This window comes from Ranitomeya imitator, chromosome 6 (genome assembly GCF_032444005.1).
Source record: "Ranitomeya imitator isolate aRanImi1 chromosome 6, aRanImi1.pri, whole genome shotgun sequence".
Classification (NCBI taxonomy): Eukaryota; Metazoa; Chordata; class Amphibia; order Anura; family Dendrobatidae; genus Ranitomeya; species Ranitomeya imitator.
Window position 1 is genome coordinate 482,656,070 of NC_091287.1, and position 20,570 is coordinate 482,676,639.

The following is a 20,570-nucleotide window of genomic DNA, read 5'->3' on the forward strand; positions in this document are numbered from 1 at the left end:
CCCAACACTCTGGTATTCAGACTAAGAAAACAATTCTCCAATGACAGTAGACGATATGCAACTTCTTCAGCACGCTCAATTCAGGCGTCTATAAAGCATCGTTCAGATGTCAGAAATACTGTATATGAGAAAGTTGGTCCGAGTTTCATCAGTGTTTTTTCTTTACCATAGACTTCAGTCAGTGTTCCATCAGTTTTTTTGTCAGCTAAAAACCAATGGAGTTTTTTCACTCTCATAATACACAGTCCATGAAAAAAGGACAGCACACAGGTAGCATCAGAGCACTGTCTGATTTTTTTTATTTTCTTTCACGGGCTCATAGATTTGCATTGGGGGATTAAGCGGAGACTCGATCATAGTTGGACAAGTCTACATGATTTTGTGGGGACCACTCAGCCAGCAGAAATACACCGACATATGAACAGCTCCATAGACTCTAAACCAGTGTTCCCCAACTCCGGTCCTCAAGAGGCACCAACAGGTCATGTTTTCAGGATTTCCTTAGTATTGCACAGGTGATAATTGCATTACTTGTGCAATACTAAGGAAGTCCTGAAAACATGACCTGTTGGTGCCTCTTGAGGACCGGACTTGGGGAACACTGCTCTAAACGGTTCGAAAAATACGGATAGAACTCTCACGAGAAAAACTGAATTGTGAATGAGCCCTAAGTGGTCTTTTACTACTCCGAGCCACGTTACAAATAAAGACATTCCACATTTGTCATTTACTCTTCATAAGTTGCACATTAAACACATTTGTCTGCAATATTTAATGACCGCTTTCACCATATTCACCAAGGTGCAGGTCGCTGACTAGAATCGGCTTTGCTGCTTCCACTTAAAAAAGCAATTTATCTTACGTGCTGTGTCGCTACTATGGACGGGTCCTTCCCATTCTTCAAGCTCGCCAAGATGAACCGCTCTGGTAAGGTGGAAGAAGGCAAAGCCGAAGCTGTGGTTTTCAGTCATCCCATTTTGTGGCACATACGACTCTCTGATTTCTTTTTAATATGCTCTTTTGGACAAAAAAAAACTGAATAAAAACAAAAAACAGCAATTCTAGACTTATTTCTTGTGGCCATATTGTTACCCATAACTTTTTGATTATTTCATAGACCGAGCTGTACAGGTTTTGTTTTTTGTTTTTTAAAGGCAAGCTGTAGTTTTGACTGGTACGATTTTGTGGCATATAAAATTTTTCAAACACTCTTTTGAATTTTTTTAAAAAGGAGGAATGAACAAAAAAAAAGTCCGGAATTTTTAGTTATTTTTTTTTTTATTAACAATATAAAAACGTTCAGTATTAAGTGACTTGTTAACTATTCGGCCAATGAATACAATTTTTCCAAGCTGTAGGATGGCTTTAATTTTGAGTAATGAGCTGTATTAATTAATATGGTTTTAAGGTCATCAAGATTGTTTGTTCAGTTTTTATTTATTTATTTTTTTTTTTTGTGAGGAAAGATGGAAAAAAAAAAACAAACCAGCAATTCTGGCATTGCTTTTCATATTTTTATTTAATGGCGTTCACCATGGGGGGTAAATAATAATATTGTTGTATACTACAGAATGTTAATAATGTAGCGCATCCGAATATGTGGCCTTTATATCATGAATAAACAATTTTAGTACTAAACGTGGTATTTTTTTTCTTTTTTACACCTACAAACTTATTTAACAATATTCATTAGTCCAACAAGCAGACTTTAACATGCGATCCTTTGATAAAACACTGCTGTACTAATGTAGTGCAGTATATATCCAGCTAGTCAGAGTTTGACTAGACAGGTAGTCTATTAGATCCTGCCTCCGGCTGAGCCGTATGACATACCAGAGGTCATGTTAGGCCGGGGTCACACTTGAGTGTGCAATGCGAGAAACTCACGCATCAATAACCGGTACTGCCGTCACCACTCAAGACCGGACTGTGCGGCTGCATTTCTATGCAGCTGAACGCTACGGTCCCGAGTGCCGGCGGCAGTACTGGGTATTGATGCGCGAGATTCCCGCATTGCACTCGCAAGTGTGACCCCGGGCTTAGGCCTCCAGTTGCAATAGCAACCTATCGTGAAGTCACAGTTGAGTTGCCGATGGGCTGACAGAGGGAGCTCTCTCCTTCTGTCAACCTCCTTGTATGCTGTGGTCACCGTTGACAGTGGCTTCTGAGGGATTAATGTGCTGGGATCTGAGCTCCGGCCCCAGAACACACAGCTGAAGTTCAACTGTATATTACAACTGACTCCTGCTGTAGATAACATGAGAATGTGACCCAAAACTTTGACAAAAATAGACATTTTTCAGCTATATGAAGAAATTTAAAAAAAAAAAACAATGTATCTTAGGTCCAGATCCACTATCAAATTACCTTACTGAAGATTCCTTAAAAACCTAGATCCCAAACTGGTTCGCGACTACGGTACATATATACACAGCATTGAAAAATTCAGAGCAGATTTATTTTTCAGTTCCAAAGAAAAAAAATAAAATCAGATTTTCACAGATTCACTCAACATATCTGTTAAATTGTAGTTTATTATTCCATAGCTGAACTGTAATAACTCAGACGAAAATTCACATTTCAAAAGTCCTGAGTAAAAAAGGGGGTCAGTTTTACCATCTCGAGAAACAAATTTATCACGCGAGCTTACCTTCAAAATGGAATAAATGTGCAAAGGAATTGGACCAGACACAGTACACTATAAAGGCGGTCATTTTGTGAATAAAGTCAATTTATACAACCTAAAAAATAAAATAATGCTCGTCGATAACTTCTACCGCCGCTGTGTGTAAGCAACAAATGCAAGCTTCAAATACAAAAAAAATGCAAGCAATGGCTATACTTGTACCATCTTAAAGCTTATATTACAAATTGAAATAAAAATAAATAAGCATAAAAATTTGAAGGCCACTCAATAGTCCGTGCTGCAAACAGTCCAGCATTTAAAGGGACACTGTCACCTGAATTTGGAGGGAACAATCTTCAGCCATGGAGGCGGGGTTTTTGATTCACCCTTTCCTTACATTCTTGCCTTGTGCAGGCGTGTACTATGGAGGACAGAGAATGAACTTCAATCCAATATTGCAGCCAGCGGGTAAGGAAAGGGTGAATCAAAAACCCCAAAACCCCGCCTCCATGGCTGAAGATTGTTCCCTCCAAATTCAGGTGACAGTGTCCCTTTAAAGATCTGGAGATCTTACCATCCCCATAGATTTCTAGACATGTATTGTCGATGTACCATATGAGTAAGTAAGCGATACCCTTACAACTACACCTACAAAAATAGAATAAAAAATGATTTTTACATTACATACATATTGCCATGTACCATAGAGTAAGTGAATTGTTTAGATTCTTATGTATCAGAAAGTCCAACACAACGTGAAGACGTCAAGTCTGAAAAATAGTCAAGAGGGCCAGAAATACCTAAAGTTTAATCGCGCCCTAAAATAATAACAACAGACTTTTCAAGATGAGTAATAACCCCATACGGACACACTGCAATGTGCATATGGCCATAAAGGGAAGGTCTCACAGAAAAAGACCGATTGTTTTAATCAGGTTTTATGATTTTCAATTCTTTTTAGATTTTTTTTTTAAGTTCTATAAAATTTAAAAACAAAAATTAAAAATAAACGAAAACCAGACATCTTGCAATTGTCACACTTGCCAACAAGCCTATTACTACTACACTTCTTGTGCATTGGACCAGCTCCGACTCCTTCAATTCGACAGAAATACTGTATTTTGCGGTTTATAAGATGCACCGGATTATAAAAAACAGCACCAATTTTGAGGAGAAAAATAGGAAAAAAAATATATTTTTTTTTTAACAAAATGGTGGTGCTTCTTACAATCCAGGTGTCTTGTTGCTTACTGGGGGGGTGGTGGCTGCGGTGAGGCAGGGTCCCAGGGTCGCTGCTGGAGGAGGCAAGAGTGGAGCTTTGCTGCAGGCTGGGATGAGTGTTCAGATGTGTGCCGCTGCGGGTGTTCGGTGGTGTAGGAGCTCCACTGACATTTTGTGAAAGCCCAGAGCTACCGCACTTACATGGTTTACTATGATGTGGACTCCGGGAAAATGGCTGCCTGGGGCAGCGCATGCGCAGATGGAGATCTTGGCGCTGAGATGTAATCTCCCGAGATCTTGGTGCAGAGATCTCCATCTGCGCATGCGCCGCCCCCGACAGCCATTTTCCCCCAGAGTCCACCTCATAGTAAACCATGTAAGTGTGGGGGCTCTGGGCTTTCACAAAATGTCAGCGGAGCTCCTACACCACCGAACACCCGCAGCCGCGCACATCTGAACACTTCTTCGTCCCTGCTTGTGGCATTGCTCCTCTCTTGCCTCCTTCCTGCAGAGAGCCTGCTCCACCGCGGCCGGCAAGGTATTTCCACATTATAAGACGCACCCCCATTTTGCCCCCAAATACAAATATTTTCGGGAAAAAAGTGCATCTTATAATCCGAAAAATACGGTATTTTTTGGGCATGTTCTGATTTAGGCAAAGGTCATTGGGAAGGGAGTGGGAGAAGGTGAGCTGTGACCGTCACCTATTGTGAATGGTGGATCCTGTGTAATCTACTGTGTGTAGAGGTGTTCTACTTTTCATTAGAATCCTAATGTGCACTAGAGTCCATAAGGTGTTATCTGAGCATGCTCGGGTGCTAACAGAGTGCCCAAATAATATGTTTGAGTCCCTGCGGCAACGTGCCTCGGGGCTGCTCAACAGCCACAACACATGCAGGGATTACCTGTTTGTGAGGCAATCCATGCATGTGTTGTGGTTCTCGAACTGCTGCAAGACATGCAGCCACGGGGACTCGAACATATTATTCGAGCACGCTGAAGTCACTCTGCTAGCACCCGAGCATGCTCAGATAACGCCTCATCCCAGCACGTTCGCTCATCACTAAATCCCGTCTGTAACGATAATGAGTTTGCTGAAACAGAAAGTGTGACTCCAACCAAAGACTCAGTGGCGCGTGAAAAAAAAAAATGGCAGGATTTCTGTTTTTTGGTTGGTTTTATTTGTTAATAAAGATACGGAAAACGGAAATTAAAAACATTAAAAAATTTGAAAAATATATATTTAACAAAATCCCGATTTTAAATATTAGCCAATTTTCTGAGGATGCGCATTATGGCTCTTTCACATGGGCAAAATACATAAGTTGATCGGCGCTCGGACAATCGTTTGTCCTTATACACTTTGCATTACTGTCGGCAGCACATTTCTAGTTCCATAGGGGGGAAGGGGGGGATGTGCTGCCGACAATAGGGAATTTTCATGCCCACATAAGTAATGCCATCAGCTGGCACAATCCCTAGCATATTTATTGGCTGAACACTGCTGCTGTAAGTACTACCATCTCTTTTAGGAAAACGATGACTGTCGGTAGATCTAGCCCTTGACGTGAACATGGCTTTAACCCGCAACAAACAAAAAAAAACACCAGTTGTGCTAAGGAACTCAAACTGGTAACAAAATACAACTGGTTTAAGAGCACTTTGTAGGGGGTGTACTTCTGAAGTCTCTCGGACAATAAAAATGGTCCTGTGGTTATTAAACACTATCCAGGCAATTATTAAAGAGCTAGCAAGTCTAATATAGAAATATTTTATATGAAAGTCACCTAAAACATTCATAAACATGTTTGGAAAAGGTCCCCAAAACTACATGTAGCTGATCAAGCATCTACAATAGGCAAAAGAAGAAAGTCCATCTTAAAGGGGTGGAATGGCAAAATAAAGGTAGATAAAATGAATTCATACTAACCTATCCATACCCACCTGGACGCAGCGCAGGCCCATCCATGGTCTACGCAGAGGCAGGAAGCTGCGATGCCACCGATCAGTCGGCAATGGTCAGTGATTGGCTGCAGTAGTCAGGTGACGAAGCAGCGCATCATCATCTGGCCAATTACAGGCTGCAGCGGTCAGGCGTCTGGTGGAATGATGTCATCACCGCGTCTCATCTCTGTGCAGACCAATGTGTCGCCTGTGCTGGATCCAGGTGGGTGGGCTTGACCAAGTTGTGTTTTTTTTATTTTTACATATCAAGTACCCTAGGAACAGTTTTATTTTAGCCAGACAACCCCTTTAGCAACATTTATTTTGTATTGTCCAAATGCATCAAAAACAAACAAAGTGTCTTAATTAAGAAGTTTCCTTTTATTTCGAGTCTACAGCAACTCTGCAAACTAATGTGTCACCATGGTAACCGTCTACCAACAAACTCCTTATCCTGTAGCCGTACTGCCATTCATCCATCCCTAATTCGCAAGGGGAAAGTGTCTATACGATCAGACTACATGAGGTTTCTTTGTAGTCTGTTGCCATGGAGACACCGCTGTAAACAAAATGGTTCAAATTGATTTTTTAACTAATACGATTTGGAAAAAGTTAATTTTTCATTTAAGATGAACTGGAACAACATAAAGTAATGCTTCGGAGATGCCCCTTCCCTTTAACTTGACTGGGACTTATAGATACAGATTTCTGCAGCTATTTTTGTTTTCTACGACTTCACCTGTAGTTTAGGTGCGGTGATCCTCTAACAATGCTATAAATGCAAAAAGAAAACATGAAATCACAAACAATTTAGCATTTCTTCGTCATTTTGTAAGAAATAGCCGTGAGCTTTAATAAATAAATATGCCATGACGATTGTTCTTAAGAGCTGTGCAGGAAAAGTGCTTTGCATATGCCATGGGGCACACACAAGATGTGAAGGAGATCCTGGTGGGCATCCTGGCATAGGAAACCGCTTAAGGTCCATCAGGAAACTTCTGGCGGAGCCCAAGTCTTCCACCCACAAATGGAAAGTCATTGGAATATTGGCAATAATGAAGGCTACACGACTAGAGCAGAAATCATACGATGTTGATCCCGCCCATAGATAACAAGGTCCTTTTGCTGCAGAAAACAGAGCTGGCACCGTTGAGCTGACCGCCTTTCAGAGACGACTTCAGCTCCATTTCACAAGCCAGGATCGCTGCGTTCAGTTCAACTTGGGCCCGGTGTACAACATAAAACATAAGAGCAATGCTTATTACAATCTGTGGAGGAAGGGGAGAAGGAAAAAATAATTGCCAGGGTTATTTCAACAAACTTTGCATAAATCAATACTAAAAGCAAATATAAGAAACTTTCTAATTTGACTTATTGGAGAAATCTGCTTCTTTCTCCACTTAACAGCCACTTCTCTTCCCCTGCCTCCTAAACTCCTTATGCACTCTGAAATACAGCTCAAATCCTTCTCTCTTGGTAGCTCACTGAGGTATCAGATTACAGCTACAGTCAGAAAAGGGTCTTCTCAAAAAAGGAAATCTGGGCTAGGTCATGTTTTCTGGTATTTTCTTTAGTTTTGGCTGTTCTTCATCAGGATAGTGTTTTTCCTCTATGTTCCCTGTAACTTCAACATTTCGATGCCGATGGATCACTAGTGCAGATCCTGTATCTGCAGTGAGGTCTTTTAACAATACAGACCTAACCTACTTCAACAGGTTGGGTCCACAGTTGATGCTGAGAAGACAGAGTCGGTTATAAGCTGCTTCTGTCTTCATTTTTTCAGCATTCTTCAGCACTCAACGAGCGCGATGTAGGTAATTGAAACATGGCCAATGCCTTGCTTCTTTTGGTATCTTTCCATCATAACAGGCACCACTCCGGTGTTTTTTTTGTTCCCTGCCTACACTAAAATGTATGCCACCTTTTCCGTTGCCGCGCCGCCATCTTGTTACCTCAGCTCTTGACTGACTGCAGGTCACAGCTAATGGTCACAAGTAGGGTTGAGCGAAACGGGTCGGCCAGATTCAGAAGTCGCCGACTTTTGGCAAAGTCGGGTTTCATGAAACCCGACCCCTGTGTGAGGTCGGCCATGAGGTCGGCGATCTTCTGATCTGGAATCGGAATTCCGATACCGAGTTCCGATATGTTTAAGATATCGGGAATCGGTATCGGAATTCATATTTAAGTGTAAAATAAAGAATAAAAATAAAAAAATATTGATATACTCGCCCTCGGACGCGCCCTGGTTCTCACCGGCAGCCTTCCTTCCTAAGAATGAGCACCTGAAGGGCCTTCGATGACATCGCGGCTTGTGATTGGTCGCGTGAGCGGTCACATGGGCGGTCACGCGACCAATCACAAGCCGCGACGTCATCTAAGGTCCTTCAGGCGCTAATTCTTAGGAAGGAAGCGTCCGAGGGCGCATCCGAGGGTGAGTATATTTTTAATAGGTATATACTCACCCTCGGGCGCACCCTGGTTCTAACCCGCAGCCTTCCTTCCTAAGAATCAGCGCCTGAAGGACCTTAGATGACGTCGCGGCTTGTGATTGGTCGCGTGACGCCCATGTGACCGTTCACGCGACCAATCACAAGCCGCGACGTCATCGAAGGTCCTTCAGGCGCTCATTCTTAGGAAGGAAGGCTGCCGGTGAGAACCAGGGCGCGTCCGAGGGTAAGTATATCAATATTTTTTATTTTGATTCTTTATTTTACACCTAAATATGGATCCCAGGGCCTGAAGGAGAGTTTCCTCTCCTTCAGACCCTGGGAACCATTAGAAACCCAATGCACTGCATTGGGTTTCGTGTTTCGGCCGACCCCGACTTTTCTATAGGATCGGCCGATTTCACTTGAGCCGACTTTTGAAAAAGTCGGGTTTCGTGAAACCCGATCCTATAAAAACAAAAGTCGCTCAACCCTAGTCACAAGCTCTCAATGTACGTCTGAGAGCCTCGCTCGGGCTCACCTGGACTGCTTACATTGGGAAGTGTCCTCCTGTCCACCCGGCAAACACAGCTATGATCCTCTTCTGCTAATTGTGTCCCGCCGGATAACTGCGGTTTTTGCCGGGTGGACACTTCTCAATAAAAGCTGAGGTAACAAGATGGCGGAGCGGCAATGGAAAAATCAGAAGGCAGCAACTGCTAATTATATTACTACAGGAAGGAACATGCATTAGTAGGGGTGAAATAAAAATCATTAAAAAAACGGCGTAGTGTTTTAATAGGTAAGCTAATCTCTGGAACAAAGCATTTTTTAACGTAAAATCCAGCCAGTGATTCAAACCAGTTTTAATATATAATAAATAAATCTTGGTCAACTAGCCAGTGGAAAAAGGTAATTTTCAGAATTAATATGCAACAGTGCATTATAACATTTTATTTTTTTGCTTTGTCCCAATTAATTTGCATGGCACTGTATGCTTGGTAGGGAGCGTGGGCACCCTCAGTGTAGCCAAGAAGCTCAGCGGGCCGCTCAGCCCACTAGTATTGCACATTGCCACCTCCCTGCACTGACTGACGAGAAGGCTCAGGCAAGTCAGTGCTGGCAGTCGCCAGTGAGGGAGGCAGGGGTATGCAAACCAAGTGGGTGAAATGGTGCCGGGAGCCTCCTGGCCATACCAAAGGTGCATCCATCACCCGAACTAGCATATTAAAATAAAGTCCAGTTTGAGCTGAACATAGCAAGTATCAGAAGACTACATGTTATTTTACAGGGCTATATCTCCCTACAAGGCTCCGGGTTTTAGATTATACTGGCAATTTGGACTGACGCACTCCCTTTATTGAAGCCATGCTGGTTGCCGCAAAATGAAACTTTTTAATGATCTTAATTTTTTAAAATTAAAACAAATCATATAGGAAAACGATCAACTCCATTAAATCGACCCGTTCCTAAATGTTTGTGCTCCATGTGAAGATGGAACGTTACCTGTAGGCTGAATATAAAGTATCCACTGACGCTTTGTTCTGCAATGACGTCCTCCATCGTACGCAATGTTGTCCCCAAGTAAGAGTTCAACAACTGGGTTGGGAACAGGCCGACGGAGGATGCCGCAAGGTAGTTGGGTAAGGAAAGATCGGTAATCTAAAAAAAATTTTTTTTAAAAGTTAATAAAAATAGGAAAATAAAACAAACATACAGTACATTGAAATTACGGCTTGTTTTAGTTCTCAGAGAATATTAAAGGGATTTTCTGGGATCTGAGTACGATTCATAATGGATGTCGTCAATATCAGATCGGTGGTAGGGTCTGACTCTTGGCCGTTTCAAGCACAGCTTTTCAGCACTCGCGCCAAGTGAGTCACTGTTGCCCACAGCAACGGATTGGAACTCTGCTTTGATCATCAAACCTGAAATGGAACAGTGCCGTGGCTGGTTACCAAGGGAACACTAATACTTCCAAGTGTAGGCCTACATTAGGGATCTCAATGTCACACCAGTCCCCTTTTGTGAGAGAAACGTGTGACCAGGATCGATCAGTGGTGGGACCCCCATTAGTGATGAGCGAATATACTCGTTACACAAGATTTCCTGAGCACACTCGGGGGTCCTCCGAGTATTTTTTAGTGCTCGGATAATTAGTTTTTCTTGCCGCAGCTGAATGATTTACATCTGATAGCCAGCAAAAGTACATGTGAAGATTCCCTAGCAACTAGGCAACCCCCACATGTACTTATGCTGGCTAACAGATGTAAATCATTTGCGACAAGAAAAACAATCTCCGAGCACTAAAAAATACTCGGAGGTCACCCGAGCGTGCTCAGGAAATCTTGAGTAACGAGCATATTCACTCATCACTAACCCCCATCTATTTAGTGTTTAGGTGATCACTGACCGGAATATCTCCTTGTGAGGCCCTTATAGTAGTGCACGGACCTGTAACATCCCCATCATTAGCAGATTCCTATGTGGTGAAGACCTGACACTTGCCATAAATTTGCATATATATTTTCTTTTTACTTGCTGAAAATGCCACTGTTCTCCTGAATCCGGCGCGGTTTTCTTTTGTTCCTGTGGCCTCCCCTTCATTGTACACAAATGTAGTTTTTAGCCAAAGGAGTGTGGTCCTCAATAGGTCGCAGATGGAGAATAGCTGAGGACTACAACCAGTTGCCTATACACGGAAGAGGGGGCTTATCTCAGAAATCAAGAGGTGCAGGAACAAGAGAGGAAATGCCAGATCCAGGAGAATAGCGCCATTTACACCAGGTAAATAAAATACCATTTATGGCAAGCGTCTGGTAACGTTCAAATAAAGATCTTTTGATATCACAACGCTGGATTAATAGACATTTTATTGTATCATGGAACAGCAGACGGATGATGAACCTGTCAACTTGGGAGAAGCCAAGATGGCCGGATTCCTCCCAGTTACTGAATAGCCTCGATAAGGACTTTCTGCCCTTTTATTAAGGGGTTGTTCTAATCTTCTGTCTTCAGGAGCCCACTGCTACTCAACCTCCCGGCTTCCCGTTTGCCTGGGGACGGTGTGCTCCTGAAGATTCACAGTTCAGACCACGGCGGCACCACTGGCCTAAACAGTGCGTTCTCCCATGTTGCGAGCAGAGGCAGTTTTGCCTCTACAGTATCGGAGGACCGCCAGGGGACAAACAGGCTGGGTATAGCTAGCTTCAAAACTGCACTTGCAGGCCGAAAAACTAACAACTTGCAAGTGCATAGCCCTTGCCTAGGAAACCAGCCACCACTGATAAGATGGCAGAGGTGGTCAGCAAACTAGACAATGAGCAGTGAACTAAAAGAATTAAAAAGCCCTCCATTCTTAAGAGCTGAGAGGATTTTTAACATTAGATAAATTGCAATTATGCTGGGTTTTTTTTTTTTTTACAAGCACATTGCAATTTTAACCATTTATTTTAAGGCCATGTTCACGCGGTCAGTATTTGACCTCAGTATTTGTAAGCCAAAACCAGGAGTGGGTGACAAATACAGAAGTGGTGACGTGTTTCTATTATACTTTTCCTCCCCTGTCACCGTTAAGGGTACACCGGCACCGCCACAGAAATGCACCGGTGGACCCAGAGTCGGTGAGGACAGCACAGATAAACTGCAGAGTCCTGCACTGGAATCACTTTTCCGGATTAACAATAATCTTACAAGTAATTTTGAGACTTTTTTTTACAGTACGTCGTACAATACTGCAATGTAGCAATTTAATAATAAATTACGGAAAACCGCATTTAGTGGCGGAGACTACTTACACCGGCAGAAAATTCATCAAGTTCATTCTCGCGGGATATTGAATTATGTAACCAGGATTTGTACTGCTGACAATATCCGGGCCATAGAGTAGGGCTACAGCGGTCACAAGTCACACACGACACCCCAGACATTGGCTTCAAGTAGCCGAAACTCTAAAATAGGCCCCACACAAGCTGCTAATTATTTTTTCGCATGACGCGTCAGATGCGTAGTCCCAGCAGTCTGCCGACAGAACGATCAGGTTAATATAATTGTTCTATCTCAGGGCCACAGTTGGTCAACACTTGCTTGACTCCTGACAAGAGTTCACACCAGATGTTTTTTCGGCTTTTTTTTATTTTTTCTCCACGCCAAAACCTGATCTCTTGGCAGGAAAGAAGCTGTATATATATAAAAAAAAAAAATAATAATAATGTGTGTTTTGCTGCGGTTTTGGCATTCTAGATTTGTCTCTTGTGCATGCTGATAAAGTTTCGGGTAAAAGAAAAAGAATCCTATTCTACAGAATTAGGTTTTGGCACAAAAAAAAAAAAAAAAAAAAAAGCATCAAAACCTGATACCTGCAGTTTTTTCACCACCCATTCTTGTCAATGGATGAAAAATTATGAAAAAAAAAAAAAAAAAAAAAAAATGAAATAAGAGACATGCTCTACTGTGTAAAAAAATGCAAACGATCCTGAAAAAAAAAAAAAAATCAAGCGGTGTGCAGATTTTTGAAATCTTGTAGACTTTGGTGATACTGCGAGACACAGCTGAATATTTGCATTAAAAAAATAAAAAAAAACAAAACACCTAGTGTGAACTTACCCTAAAGAAGTTCCAAGAACATCAAGCATGAGATAAAATCCATATACCCCACCAATCTAAAAAAATCTTGGCTCCCACTCTCTATTTAGCGCACATATGTTTGAGTGTGACTTATCTTCACTGAAATTATTGCAAAAATTATGTTACCGAACAAATTTAATTGACATGTAAAAAAAATATATATATATATATTCTTTTTTGCTGTTTTTAAGTGTAACCCACTTGTGTGTTTTTTTTTGGCAGTAATTATAGTATCACCCCGTAAGCGGGCCGACGTCTCAGCCGCCCCACGGGGAGGACTTTGGGATCTACATTAATGCGATGCTGGCTCGGCTCTTTGTATTTTGAGCTGAATAATCCGGCAGTCGGCAGCAGAAGACACGGCGAAATTTAATTAAAGTAAAGCAAACACGCTGCCAGGAATCGACATGGCGCGGCTGGTAATCGCAGAATTGAAATAATTGGAAAAAAAAACCCAGAGCAAACAAACCTGATTACAATTCATGACCGACATTTGGTTTGTGTTATTCTTGGAGACAGAATATAAAAATGTTTTTTGTTAAAAGGAAAACCTCCTTCTAGACTTTCTCTTACTGAAGGGCAGCCTAGATTAAATACTGGAGGGTATTTTCCATTTACCTGCACCAATGTTGCCCCTGCTGTTGTCTTCGGTTTGGGGAGACCTATTTTGAACTTTGGTATTTTTTGGGGTGTTCAAGATGCGGTTCTGAAACTTGTGGTTGATTGACTTAAATGAGGATGGGTCGGTCGGCCACAGGTTTCAGAGCCGCATCTTGAATATTTTAAAGAATATTGAAGTTCAAGGTCGGTCGTTTTTGACCGAAGACAACAGCAGGGTTAAAGGGAACCTGTCACCACTTTTCTGTCCTACCAGCTAAAAATATTTTATTCAGTGTCAGCTATGCATTCCCTAAATACTTATGTAACCCCCTGACTCCCCATGTATCACCCATAAAACCTTTTCTATTTATCCAGCCACGTATGCTAATAGGGTCTGTTTGGTCCGATGGGCGTGGCTTCGGTTCACTCACTCCACCCCTCTCCTCGGCTGCTGCACTCAGTCCTTGACATGGACGACGCATATCGCTGAGATATTGCGCCTGCGTAGTCAAAAGGTTTCTCGCCTGTGCGCAGTATGCTCTGCCCAACTGCGAGCAAAGCGAAAAAGCAGAAGGGTGTATGCGCGAGAAACCATTTGGCTGCGCAGGCGCGATATCTCACAGCGATCTGCGTCATCCACGTCAAGGACTGCGTGCAGCAGCTGAGGAGAGGGGTGGAGTGAGTGAACCGAAGCCACCCCCATAGGCCCGGACTGACCCTATTAGCATACATCGCTGGAGAAATAGAAATGGTTTTATGGGTGGTACATGGGGAGTTACATAAGTATTTAGGGAATGCATAGCGGACACTGAATAAAATGGTATTTTTAGCTGGAAGGGTAGAAAAGTGGTCACAGGTTCCTTTTAAATAAACGCAAAATTCTGACATCTGTGAAATACAGTCCAGGTACAGGCCACGATAATCAAAATCGGTTGTGAGTCTCCTGACCGAAAGGCAACAGCCTCATAGGCACATAAAAGGCTGTTTAGTCGAGTTCTGCCTGTCCAGAGATGGCCAAGTGCTGTACTCTGATGGATCTAGCAGTCCCATTCTCGGGATTGCTGTGGCTCCTGGTTAAAGGACCTCCCAACTATCAGCAAGTGATCACCTGTACAGAGTTGGGACAACCCCTTTAAAGTCAGCCAGACCGGAGACAATTTAATGTGTATTGGAGACCCAACTCTTCGGATGTTGAGCGAGACAAGGCTCCTGCGTGTTGAATTACGAGGTCTGATCCCTTTGCTTCCCCAGGACACGTCCGGCGGCGGCTTACTTACAAGCATGCAGGTCTATGGGGGAGAGTAGTTGGACAATCGCCATTTAACGATCGCTCACTGATGGGATCATGGGAACGAGATAAGCCGGATGCCAAACATGAGATGTCCCTTTACATTACTAAAATCCATCGAGTCTAGGAATTGTGTTGGTGGCTTAAAATCAATAAAGAAACGTCAGCGCTTATCAGCAGATACTTATTGACAGCCTAAGAGAACAGTAGAAGTCTACAGGCTACATTCACATGTTGCATTTTTGCTGCTTTTTTACGCAAATTTTAACCTGCGTTTTGAAGTACCAGCAAAAGCCATGAGATTTCAGAAATCCGATAGACTTTTTTTTCTGACTTATTTGGAAAACTGCTGCTGTTTTGCAAACTGCAGCACGTCACTTCTTTCTGCGTTTTTTTTACCCATACAAAGCAATGAGGAAGTTAAAAAAATGCAGCAAAAAACTTCAGGACGATGCATCATGATTTTTTTTTTTTGGGGGGGGGGAGAGGCACCCTACTTTATCAGCATGCAGAAGAAACATAACCTGCTTTTTTGCAAGCAGCTTCTGCCTGCAGAAAAAAAAACGCAGCAAAAACGTAACGTGTGAACATAGCCTTAGACTTTTCCGCAATAGAATATTTTCGCACGTACATTGTTCCGTCAATTGCTGTAAAAAACAAAAACACAACCATACACAAGAGTCAGCATATGCTGGGGAAAGAGGAAGGAGAGACCCTCATTCTCTTCACCCATGGGTGGCCCAGCACAAGAGCCCAACTAACCCAAGACGTATAGAACATATGTGCCATTTATCATGGTGGCCAGATGACTATTCTTGAAGGAAATTTCAAATGTACGCACATTGCAGGCACTAGAGACAAAGGCCACCAAGTATGGATGGAGTCACAACATCCAGAAGCGGACACAGCGTTCAGCAGCCATCCTGGCGTTCAGCAGCCATCCCGGCGTTCAGCAGCCATCCTGGCATACGTGCGGGTCTATATAGCTTAATGTACTTCTGTATTGATTCCCAATAACAGTGCTCTCCTCCAGACAAGCGAATGTCCCTAGTGTAGCCGATACTTAGCCTAAATTATGTTTCTAAGTTCAGTGACTTACATGGTAATACTAGAAAGAGCAGACGTATTTTACACATTTTTTTCCTAGGTAGCATTGCCCTTGAGACTACCCTGTAGTTCTACCTTTCCAGACATGGATGCCTTAAATGCCTTTATTTTTTATTTTACTCTTTCTTATATAGCACCAATACCGTAATTCCACAGCGCTTTACATACATTATCATCGCTGTCCCCATTGGGGCTCACCATCTACATTCCCTATCAGTATGGTCTTTGAAGTGTTGGAGGAAATCGGAGAACCCGGAGGAGACCCACCCAAACACGGGGAGAACATCCAAACTCCTCGCAGATGTTGTTCTTGGAGGGATTTGAACCCAGGACCCCAGCGCTGCAAAGCAACAATGCTGCCCATGTGGTATGTTTGGGTATCTATACGACAAATAGACAAGAAAAGCTCTTAGAGGGCATCTGTCCGTAGGATGAACCCTCCTAAGCCGTCTATATGGGCATGTAGGTCATAGCAAGCTGAATAAAATGATACTTTGATATCTGCGATCTGATCTCTTATTCCAGAGAAATCTGCGTTTTTCTTATTATGTAAATGACCTGTTAAGATCTATGGGTGGGAAGTAGATCTTCTTGAGAATTTGCCTCCAGAGATTATTGTAAATGAATAGCGTACATCTGTATACTCGGAAAAGGCGGATTTCTCTGTAATAAGACACTGGATCGCAGATATCAAGGTATGATTTTAGTCAGCTTCCTATGACCCACATCCCTAGACGCTAAGGAGGGTTGTCCTACTGACAGATTCTCATTACAGCAAAGCAACTGGTGTCAGTGAACTGGTATGAATCACACACATACCAGGAGTCTGTGGGCAAAGTACTATGTCATTTACAAATAATTAACTCCGCTGATTCATTTTCTGATCACTTATGAGAACAGCCTTGGCAGTCAGAGAACATAGCAGCACATGCCAAAGATGATCACACTAATTACCAGCTCCTGGCTTTTAGTGCCAAGGACAGTGGCTCACAGACTGGCATCTATACCGCCACGGAGGGCTGCTCGTGTGTGCCCAGATTCACGCTATAGCTGTAGCAATTATAACAGTCACTTTAACTCTGGGAATAAGCGCAGAGAAAAGTGCAGGGTGACATTATTGGGGCAAGTATACAGTGAAGGTGGTCTACAGAAAAAAATATGATGCAAACAAGAAGTAAAATGAAATCCACACCCAACTAACGTATATATTAGAGGGTCAGGAGTCTAACTTTATAAGTTAATGAAGATTGTAGCAGTTTGGTTTGTTGTGTGATTTCATGTTCACAATCTATTTACATTGCTCCAATGCATAATGCAAAAAAAATAAATAAAGGCAGCAAGACATATTGTCTATCGTTTTGTGTATACAGCTCTCATGCAGACCTATATGGTTACATTGTAACGAACGTGAAACCCTGCAGTCACATTGTCATCCATCTGTACTTTTTGTTTTTCTACCAAATGTACATCTGAATGGCGCTTAGGAGAACACGTGAATATTACACGGTGTTCCAAATTATTATGCAAATTGGATTTAAGTGTCATAAAGATTTAATTGTTTTTCAAATAAACTCATGGATGGTATTGTGTCTCAGGGCTCAATAGATAACTGGAATCAATCTTAAATACATGTGATAATTAGTTTTCCAGGTGATTCTAATTAAAGGAAAACTACTTAAAAATGATGTTCCACATTATTAAGCAGGCCAAAGTTTTCAAGCAATATGAGAAATAAAAAGGATCTCTCTGCTGCTGAAAAGCGTTAAATAGTGCAATGCCTTGGACAAGGTATGAAAATATTAGATACTTCACAAAAACTTTGTGATCATCATACTGTGAAGAGATTTGTGACTGAAACAGAGCACAGACAGAGTTCATGCAGATAAAGGCATAATGAGGAAGGTTTCTGACAAATTCGCTGGATTAAGAGAGCAGCTGCCAAACTACCATTACAAAGCAGCACACAGTTATTTGAAGCTGCTGGTGCTTCTGGAGTCCCTCGAACCTCAAGGTGTATGATCCTTCAAAGGCTTGCTGTGGTGCATAAACCTACTATTCGGCCACCCCTAAACAGTGTTCATTAGCAGAAATGGTTGCAGTGGGCCCAGACATACATGAAGACTAATTTTCAAACAGTCTTGTTTACTGATGAGTGTCGAGAAACCCTGGATGGTCCAGATGGATGGAATAGTGGATGGTTGGTGGATGGCCACCATGTCGCAACAAGGCTGCGACGTCAGCAAGGAGGTGGAGAAATCATGTTTTGGGCCGGAATCATGGGGAAACAGCTGGTAGGGCCCTTTAAGGTTCCTGAAGATGTGAAAATGACCTCTGTAAAGTAAATTGTGTTTCTGACTGACAACTCCCTTCCATGGTATAAAAGCAGAAGCGTGCCTTCAGGAGCAAAATCATCTTCATGCATGACAATGTACCATCTCATGCTGCAAAGAATATCTCTGAGTCATTGGCTGCTATGGGCATAAAAGGAGATAAACTCATGGTGTGGCCACCATCTTCACCTGACCTCAACCGTACAGAGAACCTTTGGAGTATCACCAAGCAAAAGATCTATGAGGGTGGGAGGCAGTTCATATCAAAACAGCAGCTCTAGGAAGCTAATCTGACTTCATGCAAAGAAATACAAGCAGAAACTCTCCAAAAACTCAAGAATGCAAGAATTGTGAAGGTGATATCAAAGAAGGGTCCTATGTTAACATGTAACTTTGCCTGTTAGGAGGTTTTGGAGTTAAATCGCTTTCTTGGTCAGTGAATGTGACCTCCTAATGCTGCAAATTCCACAAATGAGCATTTTCAGTTCTTTAAAACATATCAAATGTTTAGAAATTCTACTGTGCCTAATAATTTGGAACAGTGTATTTTGAGTTTTTATTTATTTTGGAGATTATATTGTTATCATTGGGAGGTTTCTTCAATAAAATTTGAGGTATAATCTAATGGGTGATGACTTATTAGACTGACTCATTTTCACCATTTAGGAAAATCCGAGAAAAATATCTGCATAATAATTTGGAACATAGTGTAGATCAGAAGCGTACAACTTCGCTGAAACTGTAGATGTCATTAATTTGCTTTTATTTTAGAAGCATTAATTAAATTGTTAAAAAATAAGTGTATAAGTGGACACACACTTCAACCGCTTAATATTTTGTATATACATAGAACTGCCATCAAGGTGTTCAGGAAACTTGCCGGCATGCACAGTGCGGGCTCAGAAGCCAACTCTCCCAGCAGTACGTATCAGCTGTATATTACAACTGACGCCAAGGCTTTTGCCAAAACATGCATCAAGGTCGGTGCCATCTTCGTAAATGGACTAATGATTGAAGATTCATTATTTGGTTGAATCTTTATCAATAAATTCTGTGCATTATGCACATGCTATCCTTGGCAATACATGGGCCTGGTACATATGATATTTAGTTCCGCTATCAAGCCGCCAGTGCAATATTCAATCAATGAAATTGCCCGATACATCATAACAAAAACAGCTGTAATACACAGATGTTACTAAGGCCTTTTAGACCGTTAGGTAATGTGCACACAGCATCTTCTATTTGCTTGCATTCGCATAAAGATTTTGAACCAAAGGAGGAAAATGTTGGTGGCATTTTTCCCGAAGCGTCTTCTTTGGCATCATCATGGTCATTTTCTTGGTGCCATTTTTTTGGTGTATCCAAACTACCCAAGAATGGACCGGTAGCTTCTTATAACTGCTTGTTGGCTTTCAAAGCCTAAAGATGTCACAATAAGATAAAAACAAGTAAGGAATATATAAAACAGCAAGTCTTTTTCACATTCTAGTGAACGTGTTCACTTTTTTGGGGCATTTTTCTAGGGCTTTCAGGCGGGTTCCAGGTGAAATAAGCTTGAAAAAAGATGAATTGTGTACATGCCCGGAAGTCTATCAAGAAAACAAGGGTGAGGAGAATTTAGGTTGACTGGGAGTCAAATAGCCATGTCCCTAAACCTCAGGCGATCGGCTGGGAGAGTTGGAGGCTACTGGAATCACTGCTCCACATAGTAGGTCCGCTGGTGGCAGTTCCAGGAGTTCTAGCACGTAACTTGACACATACTTGATGTTATATATATACAGCAGCGTGCGGAAGAACAGGTTTAGCCTCGGGCGGGCAGATACTATGGCAGGAATGGGAAAACACCGGCATAAATGGATACACCTTGATCTAATCTGAGATTCAGTGTTGTCCCATCGCATAAAATTACGAGCCGAGACTGACCCAGAGAACATTGTCTCGTATCCGCCAGACACAGGCTCATAAAATATACGGTTTTATCAGCCTGGTCTTCTCGTGACGTCTTATCAGACACCTGCACTGTTCCTCATCCTGAGGAGCAGAACACAAGGGATGAGTGCAGATAATTTCGGTTTTGCTTCTGAGAACCGTCCCCGTGGATTGTCTTTGACTTGTTCTGCGATATATATATCTACCCTGCTGCGGGTGCTACAATTTGTAAAGTCTCATCACAACACTCACATTCTGATGACACAACCCAAATTATGTAGCTCGCCCTCCAGTATCTATAAAAGGCATGGTTATTTTCTTTCCGAACAGAATGGATACATTATTTTTAGACAAAAATCATACAACCAGATTTGCATTTGAAAAAATCCCAATTTAAAAAAAATCTGCCTCGTTTTTTTCGTTTGAGTTTTTTGATCTATTCCCTTCTCTTCCGCTCCGCTCTGTTAACG

General features: G+C 42.1%; 1 protein-coding gene across 1 annotated transcript in view; it reads right to left on the reverse strand.

The window, feature by feature from the left end:
- Window positions 1-4,226: 4,226 nt before the first annotated feature.
- TMEM64 (transmembrane protein 64) overlaps window positions 4,227-20,570 on the reverse strand; it is a 43,241-nt gene continuing 26,897 nt past the window's right edge. Inside the window, exons 2-3 of the mRNA XM_069731590.1 lie at window positions 9,724-9,879; window positions 4,227-7,059 (exon numbers count right to left, since the gene is read on the reverse strand). Coding sequence (XP_069587691.1) covers window positions 6,874-7,059; window positions 9,724-9,879 — 342 coding nt within the window. The 3' untranslated portion in view covers window positions 4,227-6,873. The remainder of the gene's footprint in view (window positions 7,060-9,723; window positions 9,880-20,570) is intronic.